We start from the raw sequence: 27,363 nt of genomic DNA, 5'->3' as shown, positions 1-27,363 counted from the left end.
ACAGTATCGTGTTGACTAAGATCACTAGACTGATGAGTACTACTGTTAGTACTTTTAGGCTTGCTCGGAGAATTGGAAATGCTATGACTACGAATGCTATGACTGCGACCACTCCCTGATGAAGCCAATCTGCTCTTTCTTTCCGACCTCGCACGGCGGTGTCTCGGTTGTTGCTGCAAGAGAGAATAATCGGAGTTGCTCCTTTCGCTACCAGACTCCGATCTGTAACTCTTGAAGCTCCCTCCAGAAACCCTACGCTCATGCACAACGCCATTTGGCCGGAGCGCACCGTGGCTAGTGTCTCCCTCAGTTTGGCGTACATTTTCGCTTGAGGTTCGTGGCTTGCTGCTCGAACTCGAGGCGCTGTTAGGAGGTTGTGCGGCGGAGGACTCGAACATGCCTTTTAAGGCCTCTGGATTGTCTTCGGGGTCATTTGGATTTCCCTTCACTCCATTTTTTTTAGCGGTCTCAAAACATGCAGTGTATGATATACTGTAATCATTGTCCCAGTCGCCAAATTTGGGGACGTGGGGTTTTTTCTGCAACAAAGTAATCTTTTTAATTAAGAAGGTTTCTTTGTTTTCAACAAAGCTAATAATATACAATAACAATTCGATTGTAGGTAAGTTTTCATATTATCCCCACGTGAAGAAAAGGAACTTGACTAAAATGATAAAAAACTTAATTGATGAGCTAAAAAAAAACTAAATATCAAACAACATATCGATTAAATATCAACGACATAACGGTTAAAGACAGAAGACAAAAATGACATTACGACAGATCCTCAAAATGAGGACCTTAGAGAGCAGGACTCCAATCAACGAAGACAAACATCTACATTTATCGTTTCAAATCCCGTCATTACGGTATGAATTAATCAATAAAACATTGATATTCCTTAAGAAAATGAAATAATGTCCCAATCATAACCCAGAGAGTATATATGCCCTAAAATCATAATATATATATATATATGAAATAAATCATAATCAGTTTCTTCAACAATTGAAAAAACACATTTAGTGGCTATAAGTCAAATTCTAATATTCAAAAAAGCATGATATACACTAAGAACTTCAATACTAAAAACAGAAAATGACTTACGGCCATAATATTGGGTGGATAAATTATTGCAGAAATAAGTCCTTAAAGAAGAACGAGAACAAGTGAAGGGGATGACGAAACTTAAAGAAGGAGGCCGATTGATATCCAATTCCTTGTTTTCAGAAAAAATATTCCGTACGGGATTTTCGAGCACCAAGAAAGGCTGTGGACATGGACGTGCCTTAGAATATTGCCCATCCGATGGCTACAAGGCTTTCTAAGCGTCTAAACCATTTCAAACTCTTGACCAAGAGTGTATTAATTTGTTTGCTAGCTTACTATAAGTTCAAGTTTTTCATAAAAAACCTCCTATTGGTGAAACTTTTAAAAAACAAAACAAACAAGAACAAGAGAACAAGCATATGCCATGGTTCCCATGAGAGTGAAGGTTATGCGCGTCCTCGTGCGCATCTTCTCTTCAATGTCGGAATTTTCACACAAGTTAAACATTATCATCCCGGAAAGTGCTATCCACACACTTATTTTTACTTCTCATATACCTCTATCAATTTTCAGTGGTCAAATCGAATAAATTGAAGAATATTCAAGGCCAAAAATTAACAAGAGTGCATGAGAAGTAAAAATGAGTATGTGAATAGCACTAACCATTCCATAGTTGTTTTTTCATTTCAATATATATATTTATGTAAGTTTCCTGGGGAAATGAAACAAATATAGTTTATGAACATGAATATTATATAGTAAAGAAGAACAAAATAAGAATAATTATGTGCTTTATTAAAAGGACTCCTAAAGCAAGATATCAAATAACCAGAAATTGCAAAAAAAAAAAAAGAAAAAAAAAAAAAAAAAACCAAAAACTTGCTTAACGACAGAAGCATTGCAGTTTGTTTGTTGATTCTCCATGGCTTCTTTAGATCTCTAACCCAACACCAAAATAAGTAAAACGTTTCCTTCTAATTAATTATTCTTATTATTATTTTTTTTAAAAGGGACAACTAGTTGCAAGCCACGGTTATCCATTCCTTTAGGGGGCCGGGAAGATTCACAGAGGTGTTTCAGCCTCCCTTTGGCCATAAGTCTGGCTTCCACACCAGCAGCGGGTTTCGAACCCGAGACCGCAAGTTTTTATTTTAATTAATTAATTTAAGGGATAAAAAATGGTTAAATGCAACCGATCATCATCAAAGGATAAGAGGGAGCGGTAAATGAGAGTATACTTATAGGGAGGAACTTGTGTCTTTTCTTAAGTGTTGATTAACGTATTTATTTTTTATTAATGACATCTCACATGGTTTGTAAATGTGGTCTAAAAAGTTAGTGTATCTAGCATTATGAAATAAGCATGTTAATTAACAGTTAAATAATAATCCAATTATCAACAATCACGTCATACAGTTTACAAAATTTGGGTTAAAAAGTTGGTCTTCATAGCATTACCCTAGTAAAAATATTTGCGCCTGTTGAGAGTATCAATCCCAAATTGAGGAAAAGAGGGACCTTGTATGTGGTTATAAGTAACTGCGCTAGCTACTCCTCATCATATTGCCAATTTTTTTTTATAGTGAAACCTCAACTTTCTTCATAATATTAGAGCAGTTGTCCCGCGTGTGATGCCCAGCAGCCACACTTACTTATAAGTAACTGAACTACTCCTTATATTGTCAAGTAATTTTATGGTGGAACCTCAACTTTTTTTTAGCACCTCCATTAGTTGGCGCCTGTGGTTTTACACAGTTTTCTTTTGGTCAGACAGTTTTTAATTTAAGTAAAAACAAATCTGAGAAGGAGGAGAAAAAATCTTGACTGCATAACTCCAAATTAAATGAGCTACTAAAATGCTTGCAACTTTCTTATAGGAGCATGCAATTCACGGTCCAAGCCACACTCAAATATTCAAGTCTTTGCATTTCCAGAAAATCAGCCAATCATAATCAACATTATCCACCAAGCCTTTAATTAATTCCCACCTTCACCACCCAGCTTTTGATTAATTGCTCCACATTATAACTAGTTCAAAGATTAATCAATACTCATAAATTATTAATTTAAGAACCAAAGCTTTAACTGGACGAAAATTTAAGGACCATTGCTCCAAATTTCTCTAGATATATATAGAATATTAACTTTATTCATGGTATATATCATAGTATGTTGGTCATTTTTTGAAGCCCAACAACAACACATGTTCTATGTCATTGCCCAATAAATGTTGTTCATGTATTTAGCTTGAGTGTCATCATACGTACATGTGACAAGGCGTTTGAGAATGTGAAGTGTTGTCTCACATCGTAAACTAAGTTATGAAATTTTACTGAGCTTATAAAGAGTTAGGTCACCAGCAACTCTCCGTAGGGAAACACTCTTAATAATATTCAATATTGTCAGTGTAATCTTATGTATAATGATATAGTATCCGTCATAACTCACAATTCATAAACTTGACCTGCGTATGTAGTACGTACTCTGAGTTGGGTGTTAGCTAGCTAGGGTTTTTAAGGAGGAAGACAAACGAACCCGGGATTGTTCGAGTTGGTTTTTCTTCTTTGTTAGCAAAAAATCAAAATTTCAACAATTCTTTGCCGACTAATTACATCCTGAGAATTGGATTCAATATATACAATGCATGCACTGGCTCCAAACACGTGGTTATGCAAACAAACACAAGAAACTCACGAGTTCCATTGAGCAGCAGAAGATTAGAGCTGAGTTTTAATCCTCAACGGGTTAATTAGCTTTGGATTTTATTGAAATACAAGCATGCTTTTAGCACAGTTGATCAGTTTTTTTATATTTCTGGCCTATAAAGCGTTTTAGCAGCAAAGAAAACGTTTCTTCTTCATAAAATTAAAAACCAGCTGTCACAGATCATACAACGCTTTCTCAACTGGAAAAACTAGTTGTTGTTTTGTTTATATGAATTTTTCGAAAATACCCCCTAATTCAAACTTCACAATCTATACATGAAAAATCTTTTGAACCCAAAAATTAAACTTAAAAAATAAAGAATTAAATTATAATTATACTATCCATCTACATTCGGATTTTGCTAGATATCGGTCATTGTGGAGATTTTTATTAGTTGTTTGTGCAACTTTTGCTTTAGTGTTGCCTTTTTCGAATTGTTTTACACAAGTTATATCTAGGGTTTGAGACTTCAGATCCAAAAATGAATGCTCAACAGAGCTAGCTAAGAGCTCCTTTGCATTTTAAATTGTTAGAAATGCGGAAAAATAAGAAGCAAAATTAATATTATGAAAATCCAAAACACTAAAAGAAACACAGGTTATTAATGGTATTTGCAATGTCCTCCATTAGTTGAAGCCTGTGGTTTTTACCTAGTTTTGAACCTGTTTTTCTTTTGGTCTGACATAGTTTTCACTTTTAAGTAAAACCAGCTGTTTAAGGAAAAAAAGTAACTCTTTAAGGAGGAGAAAAAATCTTGACTGCACCTATACACGTTAAATGAGCCACTAAAAAGCAGCCTGCGACTCCCCTATAAGAAGAGGATGCAGTTCATGCTCCAAGTCACACTCAATTCTTCAAGTCTTCTGCATATCCAAACTAAATATTTGCCTTGTTTTTGTGTTCCAAAAGAAAATGGAGATGAAATTGGTGATCCTTTCGGGCTGATGGTTGTTAATGTATATACTACGAATTTGTAAGAACAATATCACAGAGAGAATTTAGAGAGAGAGAGAGAGAGAGATATGAAAAGCTCAAGCTATTTCTCATGTATTGATTACTTAACTAAGAAGTTATTACATGAATGAGGTATTTATACAACTCACTAGATTCTACTAAACTAACTGCCTATCTAGGATTTAGACAAGTGTCAACATCTCAAGTGCACTATCTCTATCAATGGTTATGGTTCTGAACCATGCAAGTCCTTCCAATCCCGACATCACATGCCAACAGGCCTTGATGGATTTGATGCCATGTAAGGAATACTTGACGGGGTCTGGCCCCGGGACTCCTCCGATTACATGTTGCGTTGGTGTGCAAACCGTTTAGGCTGCGGCTACCACCAGAGAGTGTCGCAGGAACCAATGTGAATGCTTCAAGAAAGCAGCTGCTGGCATGCCGATCAACCCTGACAGACTCAAGCAGCTTCCTGATTTCTGCCATGTGTCCCTTCCCGTTCCTCTCGACCCCAAAATCGATTGTGGATCGTAAGCTCTCTCTCAATTTTTTTTTATTATTTGAGTTGCTATTGACACTTAAAAAAATCATCTTGCACTCGTCCCTAGTAAAAGAAATAAAAGTGTATGGTGACTGTTTTTGAGTGCTAGTTGATAACAATTTTCTAGATTGCTGTTCATAAATTGATATGGGCTAATGTGTTTTTAATTACTATTTTGATGTGTAAAATTCCTCGTGTCTGAAGGGTGTGCGTGCAGTGCATGATATAAATAAGATGGGGAAGGATCAGCTAAAACACAGATGTTCTGTGATGATCAAATAATTAATTAGTGTTTGATTACCTTTGGTGCATCCAAAATATGTATTAAAAAGCAATTATGCAAATAGAATGCTTCCTTTCTCCGAATTTCCCTTTCGTATTTCTTCATTTTCCTTAAACTCTCCAATTAACACTAATTAACAATTAATCTTTACGGCTATAACATTTGGCTCATCTCCACCAGCAACACAAGGTGTAGTGATGTGTTTAGGCTTATTAAGCTAGCAAACAACGTAATTGCTGATTGACTGAATCCTAATCTCAAAAATATATGACGACCTCAAATCAAAATCTTGATATCTTCTTGTTTAGCAGCCATAGCAGAACAGCCATTTGGAATGCAAAAATGGAGTGAAGCCACATTCAATCCTCTGTGAACCCGAAAACTGTCATTCCTACGCTATTGTTCTCTAAATACGCCAACAACAACAACAAAGCCTTTTCCCACTAAGTGGGGTCGGCTATATGAATCCTAGAACGCCATTGCGCTCGGTTTTGTGTCATGTCACATCTTCGAACCGGAGCGTCAGTAGGCCTTCTTTGCACATGTCCAAATCACCGGAACCGATTTTCTCTCATCTTTCCTTCAATTTCGGCTACTCCTACTTTACCTCGGATATCCTCATTCCCAATCTTATCCTTTCTCGTGTGCCCACACCTCCCACGAAGCATCCTCATCTCCGCTACACCCATTTTGTGTACGTGTTGATGTTTCACCGCCCAACATTCTGTGCCATACAACATCGCTGGCCTTATTGCCGTCCTATAAAATTTTCCCTTGAGCTTCAGTGGCCTACGACGGTCACACAACACGCCGGATGCACTCTTACACTTCATCCATCCAGCTTGTATTCTATGGTTGAGATCTCCATCTAATTCTCCGTTCTCTTGCAAGATAGATCCTAGGTAGCGAAAACGATCGCTTTTTGTGATCTTCGCTAGATTGCTCCGGTCATTAGTGTGGATAAGTATATAAATGGATAGAGATAGGAAAGCAAACACAAGATGTACGTGGTTCACCCAGATTGGCTACGTCCACAGAATAGAGGAGTTCTCATTAATTGTGAAGGGTTTACACAAGTACATAGGTTCAAGCTCTCCTTTAGTGAGTACAAGTGAATGATTTAGTACAAATGACATTAGGAAATATTGTGGGAGAATGATCTCGTAATCACGAAACTTCTAAGTATCGGAGTGTGGTATCGTCTTGACGTGCCTTATCTATCTCATAGGTAGATGGGGCATCTTCTCTGGAAGTACTTTTCCTCCATCCAGGGGTGGTATCTTTAACTGGTGGAGATGCACAAGGTAATGTATCAATTTCACTTGAAGCTTACTTGTAGTTTCAGACTTGATCAAGCGCGATACAAACCATGTAGTAGGAGTCCCCCAAGTCGCCGAGCTAGGGGATTTGCTGAAAAAGGTGACAGACAAGGTAAGCAATCAGAGCTCCGGCTGATTGTTCACATTCTCCCTATTTTGCAGGCAGCATGAAGGATAAAGAGAAGAAAAATGAGAAGAGATGATATGTGATACTTTTGCTTTTGAAGAAGTAACTTTCCACAGGCTTATTCTTGAACTGAGCTGGAGGGTTTTCTGGTTTCCTCCAGAGTATAAGGCCGACTAAAGAATTTGAGGGTCAAAACAAGTCCATCAAATCTAGAGTACGTTCGACCCTGCTGATATGGGATACTTTTGCTTTGACAGGGTAATGGATGTATCGGCACGTGTGCTGTTACGCTTGTCTCCACATGCTTCCTTGTATCCTTCTCACTTGCCCTATATGTTCCTCAAGCAGATGCGGTATCTTCCCTGGAAGCATAAGATGTTGAAGATGAGTACTCGAGAGCAATGCCAGGTAAGTAATCAGGTAAGGGGTTCCAAGCAGTCAGTTCCTAGCTGGAAGCTTGATTCCAAGTGCTGACTGATTGCTCTCTTTCTCTTTGTCTTGCAGGTAAGAACAAGGCCAAAGGAAAAGATAGGGAAAAAGCATGATATGGGATACTCTTGCTTTTAACCCTGATGATATGAGATATTCTTGCTTTAGTATAGCTTGTTTGCAGAGGTATTATCGGGGGGAAAGAAAGCTGAATATTTCGAAAGGCTTCGTTGGGAGTGCCCTCTCAGATATGAGGAAGGGTTGAGCATTTTTGCAGGTCTGCCTGTCCATTGGGGATGGAGGTCGACATATATAGGAGTCTCCCTAACAACAAGTAGTAATGCTATTCCTTTACCCTGCTTGGTCATAGCACGGTAGTTGGAGCTGCCAGCTTCACATGTTTTAACTCTGTCAGAGCACTTTGAAAAAGTGGTCTGTGGTATCTGGAAAGCCGATGTTGCGTGTAAAGATTACAGACAAGCTTTATCCAAGGAGATTCGGCTCTTGAAGTTGGGAAAATTGTGCCTCTTCGGTTTTCGAACAAGCAATCCTATCGGGGATCTGGCTCTCGAGATTCGGATAACGATGCCTCTTCGATTTTTGAGAAAGCAATCATGCTGGGGGTCTGGCTCTCGAGATTCGGAGAGCGGTGTCTCTTCGATTTTTGAGAAAGTGAGTGTTTTCTCGAATGTGAGTAAAGGTTGACACACAGGACGGTGCCTCTTCGATTTTGGAGCAAGCAATCTTGTAATCTTGTTGGGAGTGTTTTCTCGAATGTGAGTAAAGGTTGGGCATGTTTGCTAGTCTACCTTGCCACGAAGCACAGAGGTTGACACACAGGGACTTTCCAATTATCCAGCAGTGGTACTATTCCTTTACCCTTGTGGGTAATAATATGGTAGCTAGACCTTCAAAATTTATGTGTCTAAACTTTTTTTAGTGTTGTTTCTTTGCTATTCTTTTACCCTTCTTAGTCAGAGCGATGTAGTTGAAGCTGCAAGCTTCACGTGCTCAACTTTGGTAGAGACCTTTGGTAAAGTTATCTGTGGTACCCATGAGCTACTGTTGCGTGTGGGAAGTGGGTGATTGAACAGTAAGATTCATGTGCTTTCTACTTCACCAAAAGTCTTCGACAGAATGCCCATAATTTCCGCAAAGCTGAGTGTGCGTATGACAGGTGCTGACAAGGCTGGAAAAGTAGGTGCCTCTTCGATTTCTGAGATCGGCCCTCATGGTCTCTGACCAGCCCAGCTTTTGAGAAAGCAAGCGCCTCTTCGATTTCTGAGATCGGCCTTCGTGGTCTTTGAGCAGCCCAGCTTTTGAGAAAGCAAACGCCTCTTCGATTTCTGAGATCAACCCTCGTGGTCTCTGAGAGTAAAGGTTGGGCATGTTTGCTAGTCTACCTTGCCATGAAGCACAGAGGTTGACACACAGGGACTTTCCAATTATCCAGCAGTGGTACTGTTCCTTTACCCTTATGGGTAATAATATGGTAGCTAGACTTTCAAAATTTATGTGTCTAGACTTTGTTAGTGCTGTTTCTTTGCTATTTTTTTTTACCCTTCTTGGTCAGAGTGATGTAGTGGGAGCTGCAAGCTTCACGTGCTCAACTTTGGCAGAGAACTTTGGCAAAGTTATCTGTGGTACCCATGAGCTACTGTTGCGTGTGGGAAGTGGGTGATTGAACAGTAAGATTCATGTGCTTTCTACTTCACCAGAAGTCTTTGACAGAATGCCCATAATTTCCGCAAAGCTGAGTGTGCGTATGACAGGTGCTGACAAGGCTGGAAAAGTAGGTGCCTCTTCGATTTCTGAGATCGGCCCTCGTGGTCTCTGAGCAGCCCAGCTTTTGAGAAAGCAAGCGCCTCTTCGATTCTGAGATCAGCCTTCGTGGTCTTTGAGCAGCCCAGCTTTTGAGAAAGCAAACGCCTCTTCGATTTCTGAGATCACCCTCGTGGTCTCTGAGCAGCCCAGCTTTTGAGAAAGCAAACGCCTCTTCGATTTCTGAAGCTCCATCGAGTGCAGATTTTTATAGGGGCTAGCATTAAGTTCCAAAGCACACTTGAATCTCCACCAGTAGAAGCTCCATTCTTGCACTTCTAAGATCTTGATTTGTCCGACTTCTTCTCTTCAACATCTTTGAAAATGTCTGGCCCCTCCGACCGTCGTTTTGACTTGAACCTTGTTGAAGAGGCAGCCCCGCCTTCTCCAGACAACATATGGCGCCCATCCTTCGTCTCCCCAACTGGTCCTCTTACCGTTGGGGATTCCGTGATGAAGAATGATATGACCGCTGCGGTGGTGGCCAGGAACATTCTCACTCCCAAAGATAACAGACTACTTTCCAAACGGTCTGATGAGTTAGCTGTTAAGGATTCTCTGGCTCTCAGTGTTCAGTGTGCAGGTTCTGTGTCTAATATGGCCCAACGCCTATTTGCTCGAACCCGTCAAGTTGAGTCATTGGCGGCTGAAGTGATGAGTCTCAAACAGGAGATTAGAGGGCTCAAGCATGAGAATAAACAGTTGCACCGGCTCGCACATGACTATGCTACAAACATGAAGAGGAAGCTTGACCAGATGAAGGAATCTGATGGTCAAGTTTTACTTGATCATCAGAGATTTGTGGGTTTGTTCCAAAGGCATTTATTGCCTTCGTCTTTTGGGGCTGTACCGTGTAATGAAGCTCCAAATGATCAACCTCTGATGCCTCCTCCTTCTAGGGTTCTGTCCAGTACTGAGGCTCCGAATGATCCCCCTCCGGTGCCTTCTCTTTCTGGGGCTCTACCGATTGCTGAGACTTCTCCTAAGCAACCTTTGTGAAGGCTCCCTCTTGTTTGTTTATTTTGACTCATGTATATGTACATATTTGTAGCTTATCGGGGATATCAATAAATAAGCTTTCCTTCATTTCAACATATTGTGTTAAATACACCAAAGCCTTCTTCGCTAAGTTCTTTGAATTTTCTTTTGTTGAAGCTTGTATGTTGAAGCTTTGTGAGTGGAGCATGTAGGTTGAGGTAGTGTTCCCTTAATTTCCCGAGTGAGGAAAACTTCTCGGTTGGAGACTTGGAAAATCCAAGTCACTGAGTGGGATCGGCTATATGAATCTTAGAACGCCATTGTGCTCGGTCCTGTGTCATGTCCTTCGTTAGATCCAAGTACTCTAAGTCTTTTCTTAGAGTCTCTTCCAAAGTTTTCCTAGGTCTTCCTCTACCCCTTCGGCCCTGAACCTCTGTCCCATAGTCGCATCTTCTAATCAGAGCGTCAGTAGGCCTTCTTTGCACATGTCTAAACCACCGTAACCGATTTTCTCTCATCTTTCCTTCAATTTCGGCTACTCCTACTTTACCCCGGATATCCTCATTCATAATCTTATCCTTTCTCGTGTGCCAACACATCCAACGAAGCATCCTCATCTCTGCTACACCCATTTTGTGTACGTGTTGATGCTTCACCGCCCAACATTCTGTGCCATACAGCATCGCCGGCCTTATTGCCGTCCTATAAAATTTTCCCTTGAGCTTTAGTGGCATACGGCAGTCACACAACATGCCGGATGCACTCTTCCACTTCATCCATCCAGCTTGTATTCTATGGTTGAGATCTCCATCTAATTCTCCGTTCTTTTGCAAGATAGATCCTAGGTAACGAAAACGGTCGCTCTTTGGTATTTCTTGATCTCTGATCCTCACCCCTAACTCGTCTTGGCCTCCATTTGCACTGAACTTGCACTCCATATATTCTGTCTTTGATCGGCTTAGGCGAAGACCTTTAGATTCCAACACTTCTCTCCAAAGGTTAAGCTTTGCATTTACCCCTTCCTGAGTTTCATCTATCAACACTATATCGTCTTCGAAAAGCATACACCAAGGAATATCATCTTGAATATGTCCTGTTAACTCATCCATTACCAACGCAAAAAGGTAAGGACTTAAGGATGAGCCTTGATGTAATCCTACAGTTATGGGAAAGCTTTCGGTTTGTCCTTCATGAGTTCTTACGGCAGTCTTTGCTCCTTTATACATATCTTTTATAACTTGGATATATGCTACTCGTACTCCTTTCTTCTCTAAAATCCTCCAAAGAATGTCTCTTGGGACCCTATCATACGCTTTTTCCAAATCTATAAAGACCATGTGTAAATCCTTTTTCCCATCTCTATATCTTTCCATCAATCTTCGTAAGAGATAGATTGCCTTCATGGTTGAGCGCCCTGGCATGAACCCGAATTGGTTGTCCGAAACCCGTGTCTCTTGCCTCAATCTATGCTCAATGACTCTCTCCCAGAGCTTCATTGTATGACTCATTAGCTTAATACCCCTATAGTTCATGCAATTTTGTACGTCGCCCTTATTCTTGTAGATAGGCACCAAAGTGCTCGTTCGCCACTCATTTGGCATCTTCTTCGTTTTCAAAATCCTATTGAAAAGGTCAGTGAGCCATGTTATACCTATCTCTCCCAAAACTTTCCACACTTCGATTGGTATATCGTCTGGGCCTATTGCTTTTCTATGCTTCATCTTCTTCAAAGCTACAACCACTTCTTCCTTCCGGATTCGACGATAAAAAGAGTAGTTTCTACACTCTTCTGAGTTACTCAACTCCCCTAAAGAAGCACTCCTTTCATGTCCTTCATTGAAAAGATTATGAAAATAACCTCTCCATCTGTCTTTAACCGCGTTCTCTGTAGCAAGAACCTTTCCATCCTCATCCTTGATGCACCTCACTTGGTTTAGGTCCCTTGTCTTTTTTTCCCTTGCTCTAGCTAGTTTATAGATATTCAACTCTCCTTCTTTGGTATCTAGTCGTTTATACATATCGTCGTAAGCCGCTAACTTAGCTTCTCTCACAGCTTTCTTCGCCTCTTGCTTCGCTTTTCTATACCTTTCACCATTTTCATCGGTCCTATCCTTGTATAAGGCTTTACAACATTCCTTCTTAGCCTTCACCTTTGTTTGTACCTCCTCATTCCACCACCAAGATTCCTTTTGGTATGGGGCAAAGCCCTTGGACTCTCCTAATACCTCTTTTGCTACTTTTCGGATACAACTAGCCATGGAATCCCACATTTGGCTAGCTTCCCCATCTCCATCCCACACACACTGGGTGATTACTTTCTCTTTGAAAATGGCCTGTTTTTCTTCTTTTAGATGCCACCATCTAGTCCTTGGGCACTTCCAAGTCTTGTTCTTTTGTCTCACTCTTTTGATATGTACATCCATCACCAACAAGCGATGTTGATTAGCCACGCTCTCTCCTGGTATAACTTTGCAATCCTTACAAGTTATACGATCCCCTTTCCTCATTAGAAGAAAATCTATTTGTGTTTTTGACGACCCACTCTTGTAGGTGATCACATGTTCTTCTCTCTTCTTAAAGAAGGTGTTGGCTAAGAAGAGATCATATGCCATTGCAAAATCCAAGATAGCTTCCCCATCCTCGTTTCTCTCCCCAAAACCATGGCCACCATGAAAACCTTCATAGTTGCCTGTCTCCCTGCCCACGTGTCCATTTAAATCTCCTCCTTCTAATAAAAAGTGATTATAGTGACACACTTAATTGCAAAAGTGATTTCTAAATAAGTATTTCCTTGAAAGACGTTTCTAAATAATACTGTTCATAGAGAGAAAAGGCCCCAATTCAAGCCCCAGGGTCTAAATTAAGCTTGTCAAGTTCACCAAGAATGACCAAAAGCCCACAGTCCAGTAGAAACTGGCGATCGAAATAGCCACGATACTTAAAACGCAAAAAACCAAAACAAAGATCTCTCAATTCGTGTCGTGTAGCTCAAGAGCACCAAGCAAAAATACCAACGGTCGTCTCCCTAAATTACCAATATCATCGCCTCCGGATCCTCTTTGGGGATTTGACATTTGTGAATTGTGTTGATTCATCATGATATCGTGCGATCGATTTTCGACTGGTAGTATTTATTTTCATTACGTACTATTTATGTTTAATTTTTAATAAAAAAATTTAAATTAATTTATGATTATATAATATACGATTTACGAATTTTGAATGCTCTAAGGGGGATCCGCATTCCCTAATTTATGCGCCACGCAAGCCGCCGGCCGCTTTTGCCGAACTTGCAACTTTGCAAGACGACACAAATTACTCCCCAACGAAACATGAAAAAAGATGCCATTTTTCTCTTCACTCCCTCTCTCCCTCCCGCGGTTGACAATTTCACTTCACACCAACTGACTAATCGAAAAACCAAATTCCAATTTTGATTGCGTTTTTTTTTTTTTTTGGGTTTGAATTCTCTGCAACAACCGCGCAGAATGGCTGCGGCGACTCTGTCTTCGACGGTGTTTGCAATCTCCGCCTCTTGCTCTTCTTCTTCTTCGTCTCTCAGAGCAAGGAGGAGCTTCAAGACTTCAGCTTTTTCATCTCGGAATCGTTTTCCATACAATCCCATTTCATCTCGTCCGTCGATTTCCAGGTATGCTAATTTTCCACCACTTCAAACGTAGAAAAATGGGATCTTTAATTTTGGGTTTTTTTTTGCTATTTTATGTTATGAATTTCTGAAGTTTTGTTGTCTGTGCTTTATGGGATCTATGAACTGGATTCTAAATTCAAATTTGTGGGCCTTTTATTCACTCGATAACAAAATTTGTGTAGAGTTCGAGCAACTATGCTGCACGAAGATGAAGAGAAGGTGGAAGTGGAGGAATCCTTTGAGTTCAAGGCTTCTACCTTTGATGAATTGAAAGCTAGCAGCGGGAATCTCTCTGAGAGTTCGTCTTCAAGTGCTTTTGAGATCTGGGTTATCAAGTGTGAACAATCCTTCAACATCTTCCTTACGGTAAATCTTTACTCATTGTCAAATTAATCGTTTTGCCGTGCTTGCCTAGTTCCAATGTCGATTTTTCGAAGAAATGTTAAATCATTTTTGTTGATTGTTTGGGGGTTATGCTTAGGAGCTTTTGTCTCTGGCAGTTGTTATTGATGTTTAGATTTTAATTCAGTTCTACTAATCATTCCAGGATACAGTTATAAAGGTACTTGAAACTCTGTACAGCGACCGGGATTATGCAAGGTTCTTTGTACTGGAAACTATTGCAAGGGTTCCTTACTTCGGTGAGTGCTAAACTTTGTTTATTAATAATTTTGAATTTTCTGCACTTCTCTGAAATGGTATTTGTAATGAGATGCAAAGAACTTCCTTTTCAAGCAAGAGGAAATCTTCAAATGATCGAGGACAAGTTGTCAATTCATTTGAAGGCATTGTATGTATATTGTTACATTAGTATGTCAAGAAATGTACATCAATCATGCATGTCCTGACAAGGCTGACAAACATCATAAATTGGCCCTATCTTGTGTTAGAAATATGATTCATATGACATATGGAGCGTGCACCTTTGCAGTATCATGTTTTGTTGGTCAAGATGATGGTGATGATTTCATGGAAGGATGTGCCTCAAAATTCCTTATAATTTTCTCTCAGACTCTGTGTATAAGCTGCTTAGGAACTTGTTCTTGTGTAGTTCGTTTCCCAATATTGTTGTCAACTGCGATTCCCAGTTGCAAGTTTTAAATCATGTCTTTGTGGTATATCGGTGGCAGCCTTTATGTCTGTTCTGCACATGTATGAGAGTTTTGGTTGGTGGAGAAGGGCAGATTATCTGAAGGTGCATTTTGCTGAGAGCTGGAATGAGATGCACCATCTGCTTATCTCATGGAAGTAAGGATCTTCCTTCTGTAATATCGTCTACATGGTTTGCTTGATTTAATGATAGAATATGGATGTAATTGCAGGAATTGGGGGGAAATGCTTGGTGGTTTGACCGCTTTCTTGCTCAGCACATTGCAGTCTTCTATTATTTTATGACGGCCTTTATGTATTTAATAAGCCCAAGGATGGCATGTAAGTATTAGTATCTAATTTTTAATGTGCTATAATTCCTCTGCTTTGTTGTCTCTCTCGCATACCAGTGTCGTGTTTGGTGCATTATCCTTAGTGGTTACAAACTTAGAAGAATTTCGTCCATTGAAATCAATATCAAGCCTTTATGAAGGGGTAGACAAATTTGGTCAAAATTTCGTTTTCTTAAAATCCCTTTGTAAAACTTAACAACAGTTGCATTAAGAAGTATTCTGTTGATTGCATGTGATATGGATTGTAGTTACAGCGTTGTTTCTTGGATCCTTTCTGCCCAATTCTGTTTAAGTTTGTAAGTTCATCTTCAAATGACACTACAGAAATAGGTGATCGGAAAACTATCCGGTATATTTAAATGCGTGTTTATGTATTTTGTTTGATGACTATTGCAGATCACTTCTCTGAATGTGTAGAGAGCCATGCATATTCAACCTACGACAAGTTTATCAAGGCCCGAGGAGGTATGATTTAGAGTTTTTCAGGACTTGATGCCTTAAGACTGACTAGGTTGAATCATCAAACGGTGTTTGTTGGGTCACTTCAAATATTCTAAGCATGTAACGTCCAAGTGACGATCTTAATTGATCGGTTGTAAAATGCACTGTTTTTCCTCAAATACAAATTCACTTATCTTGACATGGTATTTTCTTCTGTTGTAGAGGATTTGAAAAAGATGCCTGCTCCTGAGGTTGCTGTGAAATACTATACTAGTGGTGACATGTACTTATTTGGTAAGTTTTGTGTATTTTTCAATCTTAATTTGTGTCCTGAAAGGTAACAATTGACGATTTAACAATCCCCCCCCCCCCCAAAATTTTATGCAGATGAATTTCAAACTTCCAAGACCTCCCAATTCTCGAAGGCCAAAAATAGGCAAGCCTTCAGATCTGATTTTTTAATGGGACATGCTACGAGTTTGCTCAATTTTTAGACTTAGTTTTAGTTTCGCGTTGAACATAAACTAATCTTGCACAGCTGTGCACAATAATTGTTGTTGGCACATTATGAACTGCGTTTTTGATAAATGTTTCTTTTTCAGAGAACTTGTATGACACATTTCTGAACATAAGAGACGATGAAGCTGAACACTGTAAGACGATGAAGGCCTGCCAGACTCATGGGAACCTCTCGTCTCCTCACGCACGCACAGAAGACTCCTTAGAAGATGACTCTACCTGCGTTATTCCTCAAACAGATTGTGAAGGTATTGTAGATTGCATAAAGAAATCCATCGCGACAACGCCAGCAAAGTGATGATTACACGACATAAAAGGACAGGAAAATTAGGTAGAATTAGTGAATGGCGAAAGAAATTTGTATACGAAAGAACGATCATATGGTATAGATCTAATTACAAAAGAAGTATTTGGTTATTGAATGACGATTGCTCTTCTAGTTTTCTCTTCCATTGAGGAAGAAGACGACGGTTTCTTCTTTCCAGTTTCTTTGACAATTGTAACTAGGAGGGAAGGAACATTCCATGCATGGAATGATAGAACATAACAGCCGACAGCTACTGTGGTTAGGAGGCTCAGTGAGATAGGGAAGAGCGAACGAAGTGGTAGTCAACTTCTATGTGCTTAGAGGGGGCATGGAACCCAAGATTGGCCGCCGAGTGTGTAGCTCTCGCCTTATCACAGTGCAGGAGAAATTTAGAGTGAAATGGCATCGCTAGATCGTGTAGCAAGAAAGTCATAACAGTAGGTGGTAAAGGCAACCTCCTTGTACTTTGAGACACTCAATTTTATTGATACAGAACAAACAAGTATTAAGTACGAAACGCCCCTGCAAATGAACAAGGTGCAGTAGACCTCAAAGTGCCAAATTGTATTAGAGAATGACTTAAATGGGAAAGGGGTCCTCTTCGAATCTCTTCCTCCTAATCTACCAAATCCGTGGATCCGTGCCATTGAAATTTGATCCAACGGTTACAAACACAGACTCACTTTAAAAGTTATAATAACTTCAGCCGTGTTGGATCAATTTTAATGACACAGATCTACTGATTTGGTGGATTAGGAAGAAAGGATCTAGAGATGACCCATTTCCCAAAGAGCAGCCCCAGCATGTGTTGGAGCCCGAGGATCAGGCATGCGAATGGTGGCAAAGAGCTTGAGCAAGCAAGCCCAGCGTGTGCTGGCGAGGGAGCCCGAGCAGGCCCGTGGGAGAGCCCCGACACGAGTTGCCAGCCCGAGAGCCCGAAGGCAATGCTGACGTCGCCCACAAACTTGCCAGAGTTTACTCCGAGGAGGTGACCAAAAATTGGGCAAGGTTTCAGAGAAATTGTAGGGGGTTAAACCTCTGGTTTCGAACTAAAAAAACACCACAAATCTTGTCCCAAGCAACATTAAGACATAATGAAACAAGATTTGCATAGAAAACCTCACTTGGGTTCGAGTTTCAGATCTTGAAGCTCTCAACTTCAATGGTGGTTTACACCGTGATGGTCCGATGATGCATGCAATGGTATAGCTAAGATTTTTAGTCCCAGAGATTAAGGTTTAATGGTTTTGGAGTTTGATTTGTTTAATTTTCGGAGAGGAAAGTGGGTGAGAGCTCTCGGAGCTCTAGAGAGAGTGAGAGCGTCGAGAGCCTAGAGAGAGCAAGGAACTTCAAAAAAAAATGGAGAGCAGTGAGAAAGATGAGTGGAAGGAGAGGGAGTGAAGAGTACACAGGAAATTCCAAGCAAGTTATAAAAAATATTATTATTTTATTTACTTGTCAGGGCTATTTAAGTATATGGATGGAGATGCAAAATATAATTACGGTTCATTAAGAGCAATTGCTATTCGCTAGTGAATTAAATAATAAATAGCCCTTGAAAGCCTTTCGCACAGTGTAACTACTCTAGTACATCATCGTCGGAGTGTTTCGTGCCATAATTTTAGGTTATCACCGGCTCCCACCTCTGGCCCCACTTTTGGGAGCGAAAGCCGCATATGATCGGCCGTACGCAAAATTTTCTCCATGTCTCCATCAAGTCTAATCCCAGTCACGAGTCATCATACGCCCACGCAGCCACCTTGCAATGCTAATATTCCCTCTGTCTCTCTCTTCCTATAAATACGGATCTTCCTTTTCCCCTTAGATTCTCAGAATCCCTCTCTCTCCTCCCTCTCGCTCTGATCATCCTAACACAACTTCCGAATCAGTTAAATAATAAACAAATATTATATTTTTTCTGCTTTCACATTTTATTTAGCGCGAAAAAATAGGAGGCAGCGATGAAAATAGAGAGCGGGGAGCAGGAGGTCTCCACGGCGTCGCCGGTGGCGAAGGCTCCGGAGATCGGAGACGAGAATGAGAGGTGCGGAGAGGCGTTCGTGCCGCCTCTGAACTTCGCGATGGTCGACAATGGCGTGTTTAGGTCCGGCTTCCCTCATTCCCCCAATTTCAGCTTCTTGAAATCCCTCGGCCTCCGTTCCGTCATGTGAGTCAAATTCCAGCAGTGAACTTTGTTTCCGTTGATTAATCTAGCTTCAAATTTGGTTTTGGTTTTGCTTTGATTAGATTTGGGGAATTTCGACTGATCGTTGTTTTGATTGGGTTAGATATTTGTGCCCGGAGCCGTATCCGGAGGAGAACAAAGAGTTTATGAGAGCAAATGGGATTAGGCTTTTCCAGTTTGGGATCGATGGCTCTCAGGTTTCGTTTTCTTTTCGATTTCTTTTGCAGATATTATATTAACCTTGACATAATTACTCTGCAATTTGTGTCTGGGGTTATGCTTGGATTGCTTGGAAGTTGGGATTAGAGAATAAGATTATAGTAATTGCTTTATAATCGTGTGTATTTTCAAATCGGGATGTTCCCTTCTCCGATGACGAATGTAAAGTCCGCACCCGCTAGTATGTGCGGGTGGTTAAGGAGGGACATTATCATTGTTGATTAGTAGGCCGTTGGTCGTCGGTTGTACCAAATGTGCGGGTGGATAAGATTTGAACTGCTTAGACAAAAGCCAGAATTTAGTAGAAATCATATGAGGGGTTGGGGACAAAGGATTATTTTGTTGATATTATCGGATAGAAAATCGTTTTGGAGTGAAGGGTTTCGGGTTTGAGTTGATAGATTTTGGAAATAATTTTCACCATCAACCCATTTTAGAAAGAGAGATGCCAAATTGCATGTCTATATCACTTCACTTCATTAGCTCAAGTGGTAGTTGGATGAGGCTTTTGGCCTTGCTGTGTCCCGCTCCCACTATGTCCTTGTGCAAGCCCTTTGCCCATTGTATTTTTATTCCCACTATGAATTTATGATGCCCCTTTTCTGCCAAACCTCAGCTTTGCGAGAGAGACTACTCACTAACATGAAATGGGGACGCCAAGGTGGCAGTGACCCAAACCTTTCACGCGTCGTTGTGGCTTGCCTTGCATGAATACTAAACTTGAATGGAACTGCAAGATAAAAGTCTGGAGCACCACTATATGCGTCTACACATATTTTAGGTGATTGATTGGCTTCCCCAACACCTGTAAATTGCATGTTTATTGTTGCTTTATCTTTTGCTCTAAAAAATACATTAAAACTGGGTGGTTAGACAAACAATATTGACAATCCTACTCAGCACTTTTATTTGTATATATGGATTATTACTCGCTAATGACGTATTTTCCATTTTGAAGTAGCCGTCCACCTTTAGCCTTAGGTTGTTTTGCTTTCCCTGTGCTTTGTTGGTTTACTTTACCTATTTCAGTTGCCTTGTGTTTTGTCAGCTAGCAATGAATTTAGATTTTCATTGGCTTTTGCTTTGTACTCTGGCTTATTCAAAATATGCCAATAAGTCCTCTGCTGTTATCTCTTAGATGGCCATTCCTGGTTTTCAACTTTTCGTTGATTGTTTTTTACTTTTCCAAATGTCAGTCTGCTGTTTCATTGGATTGTATTTTACTTTTCCAGATACCGGTCTTCTGATGATCAGATCTTGCTTTTGATCAACTTACCACCCTACACGTATTGGAAAATGCTTTAAACTGTTTCTCTATTTACTGTAACTTCAATCTGGAAGACTTATTGACGGATATGTCTGAGCTCACTGATGTTTATAACTTGGGACTTTGCTTTGAGCTACTTATAAATGATATCAGTTGATATTTTCAGTCATGTGCTAACATATTCGGTACAGGAACCTTACGTGAAAATCCCGGAGCACACAATTCGTGAAGCATTAAGAGTTGTCCTTGGTATCACTAACCCCCTTGAACTTAAAGCCTCTTTTTTGTTCTTAATATTAGGCCACGGCTTGTTTGTTTTACGATTTGCTTATCGACTGGCTTGCCTGTGTATATGCCAGATGTAAGAAACCACCCACTCCTGATCCATTGCAAGCGAGGGAAGGTGCTCTATGATTTCCCACTTTTGCGTTTTCTCAAACAATCTTGGGCTCCATCTTCCAACGAGTGTTTTTTGTTATTAATGTTGTGCAGCACCGGACGGGCTGTCTTGTGGGATGCTTAAGAAGATTGCAAAGATGGTGCCTGACCTCAATCTTTGATGAGTACCAGAGGTTTGCAGCTGCAAAATCTCGAGTTTCGGATCAGAGGTTCATCGAAGCGTTTGATATTTCAAGCTTCATGAACTGTCCAATGTCGTTTTCGTGTTCAAAGAGATAGCAGAATCATTATGCAGAGTGCAGAGTCATTCACTCCTCCCTGGAGAAGAAGAAGATCATTGAGAGCGAGAGAGAGAGAGAGCAAATACTCCAAGTCCCTGTCATCCTTTGGGTGTTTTTGTACATAAATATTAAATACAAAATTTAAATTTTGAATTTTCTATACGTGTTTATACACTTATCAAACAATCCATTTTTTCACATTTTAATGATATGCAGATCCATTTTTATGTAACGGAGCTTGTAACTTAGTTGTTTAAAAGTATTTCTCGTATTTTTGAGGCTCCTGATTCAATCAAATCAATCCCCCCCTCCCCATATTACCTGTACACTTGAAGATTTGATCGAAGGGTATTAAACCAGGAACTTACATGATATGAGGCCTCAAAAAATCCTTCGCATATGGGAAATTAAATTGTTCCATCATAAAATAAAAATGGAACCAATCGGCTTATATCTGTTCATCTGATGCAACGAATTTATCAAAAACGCAAGGAGGTGTAGTGTACAACATCGAGTCGACCCGAATCGAGCACAAGTATTGTCGATTTAAAAATGAACCGGCCCAACACGACTTGATTTGCCAAGTCTAGCACAAGACGTGAGTGGTATATTACTCTGGTGGTTATGACAACTCTCTTCAAATCACTTATCTCGGATTCAAACTATTTTCTTATTATGCATTATCATTTGGATCAAAATATAAGCGTTAAAAGTGAATGATACCACCCAAAATAGATCGACGTTGGAAGATGAACGTGTCTGTGGGGCCCGCCTCAGATTATATTAAACCCCGCTGGAATTCATTTGCAGATACCTCCACTTCTCTAGGGTTTGAGCCATCCTAAAGGGCAAGAGTGAGTGAGAGGCTGTTGAGTTCAGTGTTGCTTCCAGGGGCCTAGGGTTTTATCCTCTTCCTCCTCCTCCTCCGAACATTTCGCCGATTGGATTTCATCCAATCCAAACCCCATCACTCGGATTCAAACCATTTGCGTCAAAGATTGATGCTTTTCGAGCTTGTTCATCGGTAAGTGCCCCCATTTCTCTCTCTCCATTTTTCGTTCAATTCTCGTCGAAAACAGTGAAAGCTTGCTGCTTTGATTCTTCGTATCATCAATTTTGGATTATATATACCCAAGATTTTGTGTATATAAGTGGGAGAGTGGGAGAGGGTTATATGGGGAAATCAGGGGGTAGGAAGAAGAAGGGAGCTTCGAACCAGGTCCCGAAGGATGCGAATTCGACTCCGATTTCGAACGGTAGTGTTGATTTTGACTCTTCAATCTTTTTGAAAAGAGCCCACGAGCTCAAAGAAGAAGGGAACAAGAGATTTCAGGGAAAGGACTATGTGGGTGCTCTGGACCAGTATGATAATGCTCTTAAGCTCACTCCCAAGAACCACCCTGATCGCGCGGTTTTCCATAGCAATAGGGCGGCTTGTTTGATGCAAATGAAGCCGATAGATTATGAGACTGTCATTGCTGAGTGCACCATGGCGCTCCAGGTGCAGCCCCGGTATGTCAGGGCTCTGCTTCGGAGGGCAAGGGCGCTGGATGCGATAGGGAAGTATGAAATGGCGATGCAGGATGTTCAGGTGTTATTGGGTGCTGACCCGAATCACAGGGATGCTTTGGAGATTGCCCAGCGGTTGAGGACAGCGCTTGGGCTGCGTCAGGAGGTTCAGCAGGACCTCCAGAGCCGCCCATCACCTGCTGCTCTTGGGGCTTCTGCTGTTCGCGGTGCTCCAGTTGGTGGGTTAGGGCCTTCTTTACCTGCCCGACCGGTTCTAAAGAAGGCAGCTGCTTCAGCTGGGGGCTCTGGTATATCCCCAATTAGTAGGACTGAGAAGCCACAAACAAGTTTACCGGCTGAGAATGGACCTGAGAACAAAACCCAAATGCCAAAGCTCACATTGAAGCCGTCCAATGGTCCTTCAAAATCTGCTAATCCAGGGAAGGGTATCCTAATGGAGCCATCGTCTTCATCAGTTTCATTGCCCGTGAATAGGCAGCTTTCAGAGGCTGCAACTCGTTGGAGACCATTGAAGCTTGTTTATGATCATGACATAAGGCTTGCCCAAATGCCTGTGAATAGCAATTTCAGAGTGTTGAGGGAAGTTGTGACGAAGCGCTTTCCATCATCAAAGTCAGTTTTGGTCAAGTATAAGGATAATGATGGTGACATGGTGACTATAACCTCTACAGCTGAACTTAGGTTGGCTGAGTCTTGTGCTGACAAGGTCATTTCAGAAGAGCCTGAAATAGATAAAGCTGACTCAATTGGGATGTTGAGATTGCATATCGTGGACGTGACTCCTGAACAGGAACCGCCTTTATTGGAAGAAGAGGAGGAAAAACCTGTAGAAAGCGAGGGTGTCAAGGAAGATGAAAGTAACTCATCACTTGGTGAATCTGTTTTGGAGCCTGCTGATTATGAAACTGTTAAGTCAGAGAAAGAAGCTCCAAAGGAGAAACCAGGAGCTTCAGAAGATCCCGAGTGCAAGGAATTGGAGATGGATGACTGGTTGTTTGAGTTTTCTCAGCTTTTCCGCAGCCATGTTGGTATTGACCCAGACGCTCATATTGATTTGCATGAACTTGGAATGGAGCTTTGTTCGGAGGCTCTTGAAGAGGCAGTTACTAGTGAAGAAGCTCAGAGTCTTTTTGACAAGGCTGCCTCAAAGTTCCAGGAGGTGGCGGCATTAGCGTTCTTTAATTGGGGAAATGTTTATATGTGTGCGGCAAGGAAGCGGATTCCCTTAGATGAGTCTGCTGGAAAGGAGGTCGTGGCAACGCAGCTTCAAACGGCTTATGACTGGGTCAGGGACAAATATTCCTTGGCCAGAGAGAAGTATGAGGAGGCACTTGTGATCAAGCCAGACTTCTACGAGGGGTTGCTGGCGCTGGGGCAGCAACAATTTGAAATGGCCAAACTTCATTGGTCATTTGCACTTGCTAGGAAAATAGATCTCTCGACATGTGATTCTACAGAAATGCTGACACTTTTTGACAGTGCAGAGGAGAAGATGAAAGTTGCAACTGAGATGTGGGAGAAGCTGGAGGAGCAGAGAGCAAAGGAACTGAAGGATCCAAGTGCAGCCAAGAGGGAAGAGTTGTTGAAAAAAAGGAAAAAACAGGGTACCGGGAATGAAGGTGAGGCATCTGGTCAGGGTGAGTTATCGGCAGATGAAGCTGCAGAACAGGCAGCTGTTATGAGATCACAGATCCATCTCTTCTGGGGTAACATGCTTTTTGAGCGATCCCAGGTCGAATGCAAATTAGGGCTGGATGGTTGGAAGAAAAACCTGGACGCTGCTGTTGAGCGCTTTAAGCTTGCTGGAGCTTCTGAGGGTGACATTTCAATGGTTCTGAAGAATCACTTCTCCAATGTCGATAGAGTGGAGGGGGATGAGAAAAAGGTTCTAGGCAGTGACGCGCCTGTTGAAGCCGACAAAGACGATGATATTCTTTCAGGGAAGTAGGATCATTTATTTTAACACTGGTTTCCATGAAAATCTTCATTCTTTGCGTGTTCATCATGAGAATAACCGGAGAGAAGAGGCATTGGTTTTCTGTACTGAATGTTGGAATTCTGGAGTACTTTTTATTCAGTTTGAAAAGGTCGGGTGCCGGGATAGGCAGCTGTGTACCAAAACGATTTTGGGCAATGTTCTACACATTTTTCGCAATGTTGATGAGTTTTTAGTGTCGACTTTATGTGCGTGGGGTCCGATTATTGAGCTTTGCTGCTCCGATTCAGTGCAGCGTGGTATGTAATTGCAATCTTTATCTTTATAAAGTGAACATTTTTCGCATTACTGATGAGTTTCAAGTCTCCGTGCATAAGCCCTGCTATTTCGCTTGCGGCTTCAATCATGTTGGAGTGTGATCTATGAATGCAACCTCTGTTCTTATGATACGTGCATTGTCGAGTTTCAATTTCAGTTGTGAATGCACAATTCGTTCTCTTATCACTTTATCCGTGTTACCGCATCATTATCACATGGTATTACTAATCTGCGTGTTATAATATGGGTAAACAGATAGAATGAGAACCAACAATATATATTTAGCGCCTCCAACAACTCAATACAAATTGAGTTCAAATCTTCCGTATTCAATATTGTTGTGACCTCTATATAGGGTTTAGGGCGATCAGCAATATTTACTTAACTCTTCTTAACATGTGTCAATTAATAATAGATGTCACACATAAAATGAGCTCAACGATTTGATCCCCTGCAAATTTAATTTAACAAATGAGGATGAGTTAACTTTGAAGAACATGGATCCCTCAAAGATTAGGATTCTAATAATTTTTATTTTATATAGATAGATTTCAACTATAAGAACAGTGGAGAAAAAAGTAAAACTCTAACTTTCTCCTCCCCAACTTTATTTAGCACAAACGATAAAACCCAAAACCCTAATTTTGATTTCTTTTTGTCGTGTTCCATCGGACGGCTCTCAGACCTCGGGCAGTTTCAACAGGGGTGGTTTCCCTGGCCTTCATAGCTTCAAATCTTGGCTCCTTGGCTTGGAATTTGAGGCCAGAATACAGCTTCATGTAATCATCAAACAAAAATTTGGGATAAGTTGGGGTTTCCTCAGATTTCTTCTCCAGCAATGCCGGTGCCGGGCTGATAAACGCATCGTCGCCCGGGTTGTAGAACGAGGCTATCGACATTCTGGTTCCGTCCGACTGAGCTATCACCCGGTGCATTATACTCTTGTACTTCCCATTGGTGATCACCTGCATCAAATAATTATAGTCTAACATTTAGTAAACTTGATGGTAAAAGTAAAAATTATCTGTGTATGACGTACGTCCTCTTTATTATAAAACGGTTGAGCGTTGAAATGTATCGGTAACATGTCTGTACGTTTTGTTGACGACAGTGATACTAATATATTATTGATGATACATCGGACGTCCGGCCAATAAGACATGGGTAACTGGTAATTTGGTATACCTCAATCTGGTCACCTAAGTTGATGACAATGGAGTGGTGCACTGGGGGGACATCCATCCATTCACCATCCTTGAGGAGCTGGAGGCCGCTGACCTTGTCATCCTGGAAAAGCAGGATGATACCACCAGCGTCGGTGTGGGCCCGGAGTCCCTTGATCAGGTCTGGCTTGGGACATGGAGGGTAGTTGCTGACCTTGGTCCCAAAATTCGGACCCTTGGATCCATAGAAAGCCTTCTTCAGATAGCCCTTCTCAAGTCCAAGATTCTCACACAGCAAGTCCAAAAGCTTCTCAGCTAGCTTCTCCAATTCCACTGCAAATTCCTTCATGGTCTTCCTGAAATATTGTTCAAAATATATACAAGAAATCAATATGATATTCTAATACAATCTAGTCTACAAAACCGAGATCCAAACTTAGGTGCAATGGGGCCGCAAGGTGCTTTAGCTAACTTGGTTAAATCCAAATCAGCGGGAAATTAATTAAGTTTGTTGTAATTAGTGTGTGACCTGTAATCTTCCTCGAGATCAGGGATTTCGGAAATGTTTGAGGAAGGAAGGTGGCGCAAGAAGAAGGTGCTTTCCCAGTCCAAGTCGTGGATTTCGGACTGGACAGCTTCGAGGCCTTTGGCTGCCACCATTTCCTTGAACCTTTGCTCCATGGTCTTCTTGTAGTGATCCTTGTTCATCTTCTCCACAGTGTCCAAAAGCTCAGTTGATATCCCATGGTTCACCAACTTCAGTTATTTATACACAAAACAAAGAGTTGTCATATTTCTACAGAAATTAAGGCAGTACCAAAAAAACTGAGCAACCAGGGCGGTGTATTTGTTTTCCGACTCTCATATGCTTAGAGACGGATTTACTCTAAGCACACGAGGGACGGAGTTTTGTGCCTTGAGGAAGAAAAAAATATCGCAAAGCTTTGTTGGGGTTACGTACCTCAAAGAAACCCCAGTTCTCACATGCATCATTGATCTTCTCCAAGGTTGCTGCTCTCTCTTCACCATTGATAAGGTCCATGTCAACAACTGGGAAAGTTGCCATTTCTCTTTGGATTGCTTTCTTTGTATTTCCTTCTCTCTCTAGTTTTCTCTCGCTTTCTCTCTCTTTCTCACAAGCTTAACCGGCCTTGGTTAGTATGCTCACTTGCTCAGTTGTGGAGTACTTCCAGCTATGCTGCAATTTATAGGCTCTAAAGGAGTGGAGATCTGTAAATAGTTTGGATTTATTATATAACTTTTTATAATCTACTAATTCAATTTGAATGTGATTTTACCTAAATTAAAATATGCATGGTAGTATTAAAATGTAAATCAAAATATGTATGGTAGAGAATTAACAATCGAAAAAATATATTTTATGATGTTGAGGATTATGAGCATTTGTATTTAGACACAATGTATTTAGATTCAACGTAAAAGAAAATAATACACACTAATTAAAGAAAAAGTATACATAAGTAAAAAAATACATA

At 40.8% G+C, this 27,363-nt stretch overlaps 3 protein-coding genes and 1 pseudogene across 3 annotated transcripts; 3 read left to right on the top strand and 1 right to left on the bottom strand.

Annotated features, from left to right (window-relative positions):
* The first annotated feature begins 13,560 nt into the window (after positions 1–13,560).
* LOC103434464 (ubiquinol oxidase 4, chloroplastic/chromoplastic-like) lies at positions 13,561–16,684 on the top strand (annotated as a pseudogene).
* A 1,478-nt stretch (positions 16,685–18,162) lies between these two features.
* Positions 18,163–21,152, top strand: LOC103434463 (inositol diphosphatase DSP1-like). The gene is made up of 5 exons (XM_008372825.4): positions 18,163–18,736; positions 18,858–18,951; positions 20,432–20,489; positions 20,600–20,643; positions 20,733–21,152. The coding sequence occupies exons 1-5, from the start codon at positions 18,531–18,533 to the stop codon at positions 20,916–20,918; spliced, it is 588 nt and encodes a 195-aa protein (XP_008371047.2). The 5' UTR covers positions 18,163–18,530; the 3' UTR covers positions 20,919–21,152.
* A 413-nt stretch (positions 21,153–21,565) lies between these two features.
* On the top strand, positions 21,566–24,734 carry LOC103434462 (protein CLMP1-like). Its single transcript, XM_008372824.4, has one exon. It carries the CDS (start codon positions 22,095–22,097, stop codon positions 24,396–24,398), a length of 2,304 nt encoding a protein of 767 aa, XP_008371046.3. The 5' UTR covers positions 21,566–22,094; the 3' UTR covers positions 24,399–24,734.
* Positions 24,735–25,223: 489 nt separating this feature from the next.
* Positions 25,224–27,029, bottom strand: LOC103434461 (1-aminocyclopropane-1-carboxylate oxidase 2). The gene is made up of 4 exons (NM_001404981.1): positions 26,829–27,029; positions 26,397–26,623; positions 25,890–26,223; positions 25,224–25,669 (listed from the first exon to the last, which is right to left on the bottom strand). The coding sequence occupies exons 1-4, from the start codon at positions 26,931–26,933 to the stop codon at positions 25,343–25,345; spliced, it is 993 nt and encodes a 330-aa protein (NP_001391910.1). The 5' UTR covers positions 26,934–27,029; the 3' UTR covers positions 25,224–25,342.
* Between the last annotated feature and the right edge of the window lie 334 nt (positions 27,030–27,363).

The sequence above is a fragment of the Malus domestica genome, chromosome 05 (genome assembly GCF_042453785.1).
Source record: "Malus domestica chromosome 05, GDT2T_hap1".
Taxonomy (NCBI): domain Eukaryota; kingdom Viridiplantae; phylum Streptophyta; class Magnoliopsida; order Rosales; family Rosaceae; genus Malus; species Malus domestica.
The sequence above is the reverse complement of the archived record's forward strand: the minus strand, read 5'-3'. Positions and strand labels throughout refer to the sequence as shown.

What these genes read in the sequence shown, in the direction of transcription:
- LOC103434461 (NM_001404981.1), bottom strand. Translation starts at nt 26,933, where the DNA reads ATGGCAACTTTCCCAGTTGTTGACATGGACCTTATCAATGGTGAAGAG. An exon ending in AGAACTGGGGTTTCTTTGAG is followed by an intron (nt 26,624 to 26,828) that starts GTACGTAACCCC and finishes AAATAACTGAAG; the next exon opens with TTGGTGAACCATGGGATATC. An exon ending in GATCTCGAGGAAGATTACAG is followed by an intron (nt 26,224 to 26,396) that starts GTCACACACTAA and finishes ACAATATTTCAG; the next exon opens with GAAGACCATGAAGGAATTTG.
- LOC103434463 (XM_008372825.4), top strand. Translation starts at nt 18,531, where the DNA reads ATGAAAATAGAGAGCGGGGAGCAGGAGGTCTCCACGGCGTCGCCGGTG. An exon ending in TTGGGATCGATGGCTCTCAG is followed by an intron (nt 18,952 to 20,431) that starts GTTTCGTTTTCT and finishes TATTCGGTACAG; the next exon opens with GAACCTTACGTGAAAATCCC. An exon ending in TCCATTGCAAGCGAGGGAAG is followed by an intron (nt 20,644 to 20,732) that starts GTGCTCTATGAT and finishes AATGTTGTGCAG; the next exon opens with CACCGGACGGGCTGTCTTGT.
- LOC103434462 (XM_008372824.4), top strand. Translation starts at nt 22,095, where the DNA reads ATGGGGAAATCAGGGGGTAGGAAGAAGAAGGGAGCTTCGAACCAGGTC.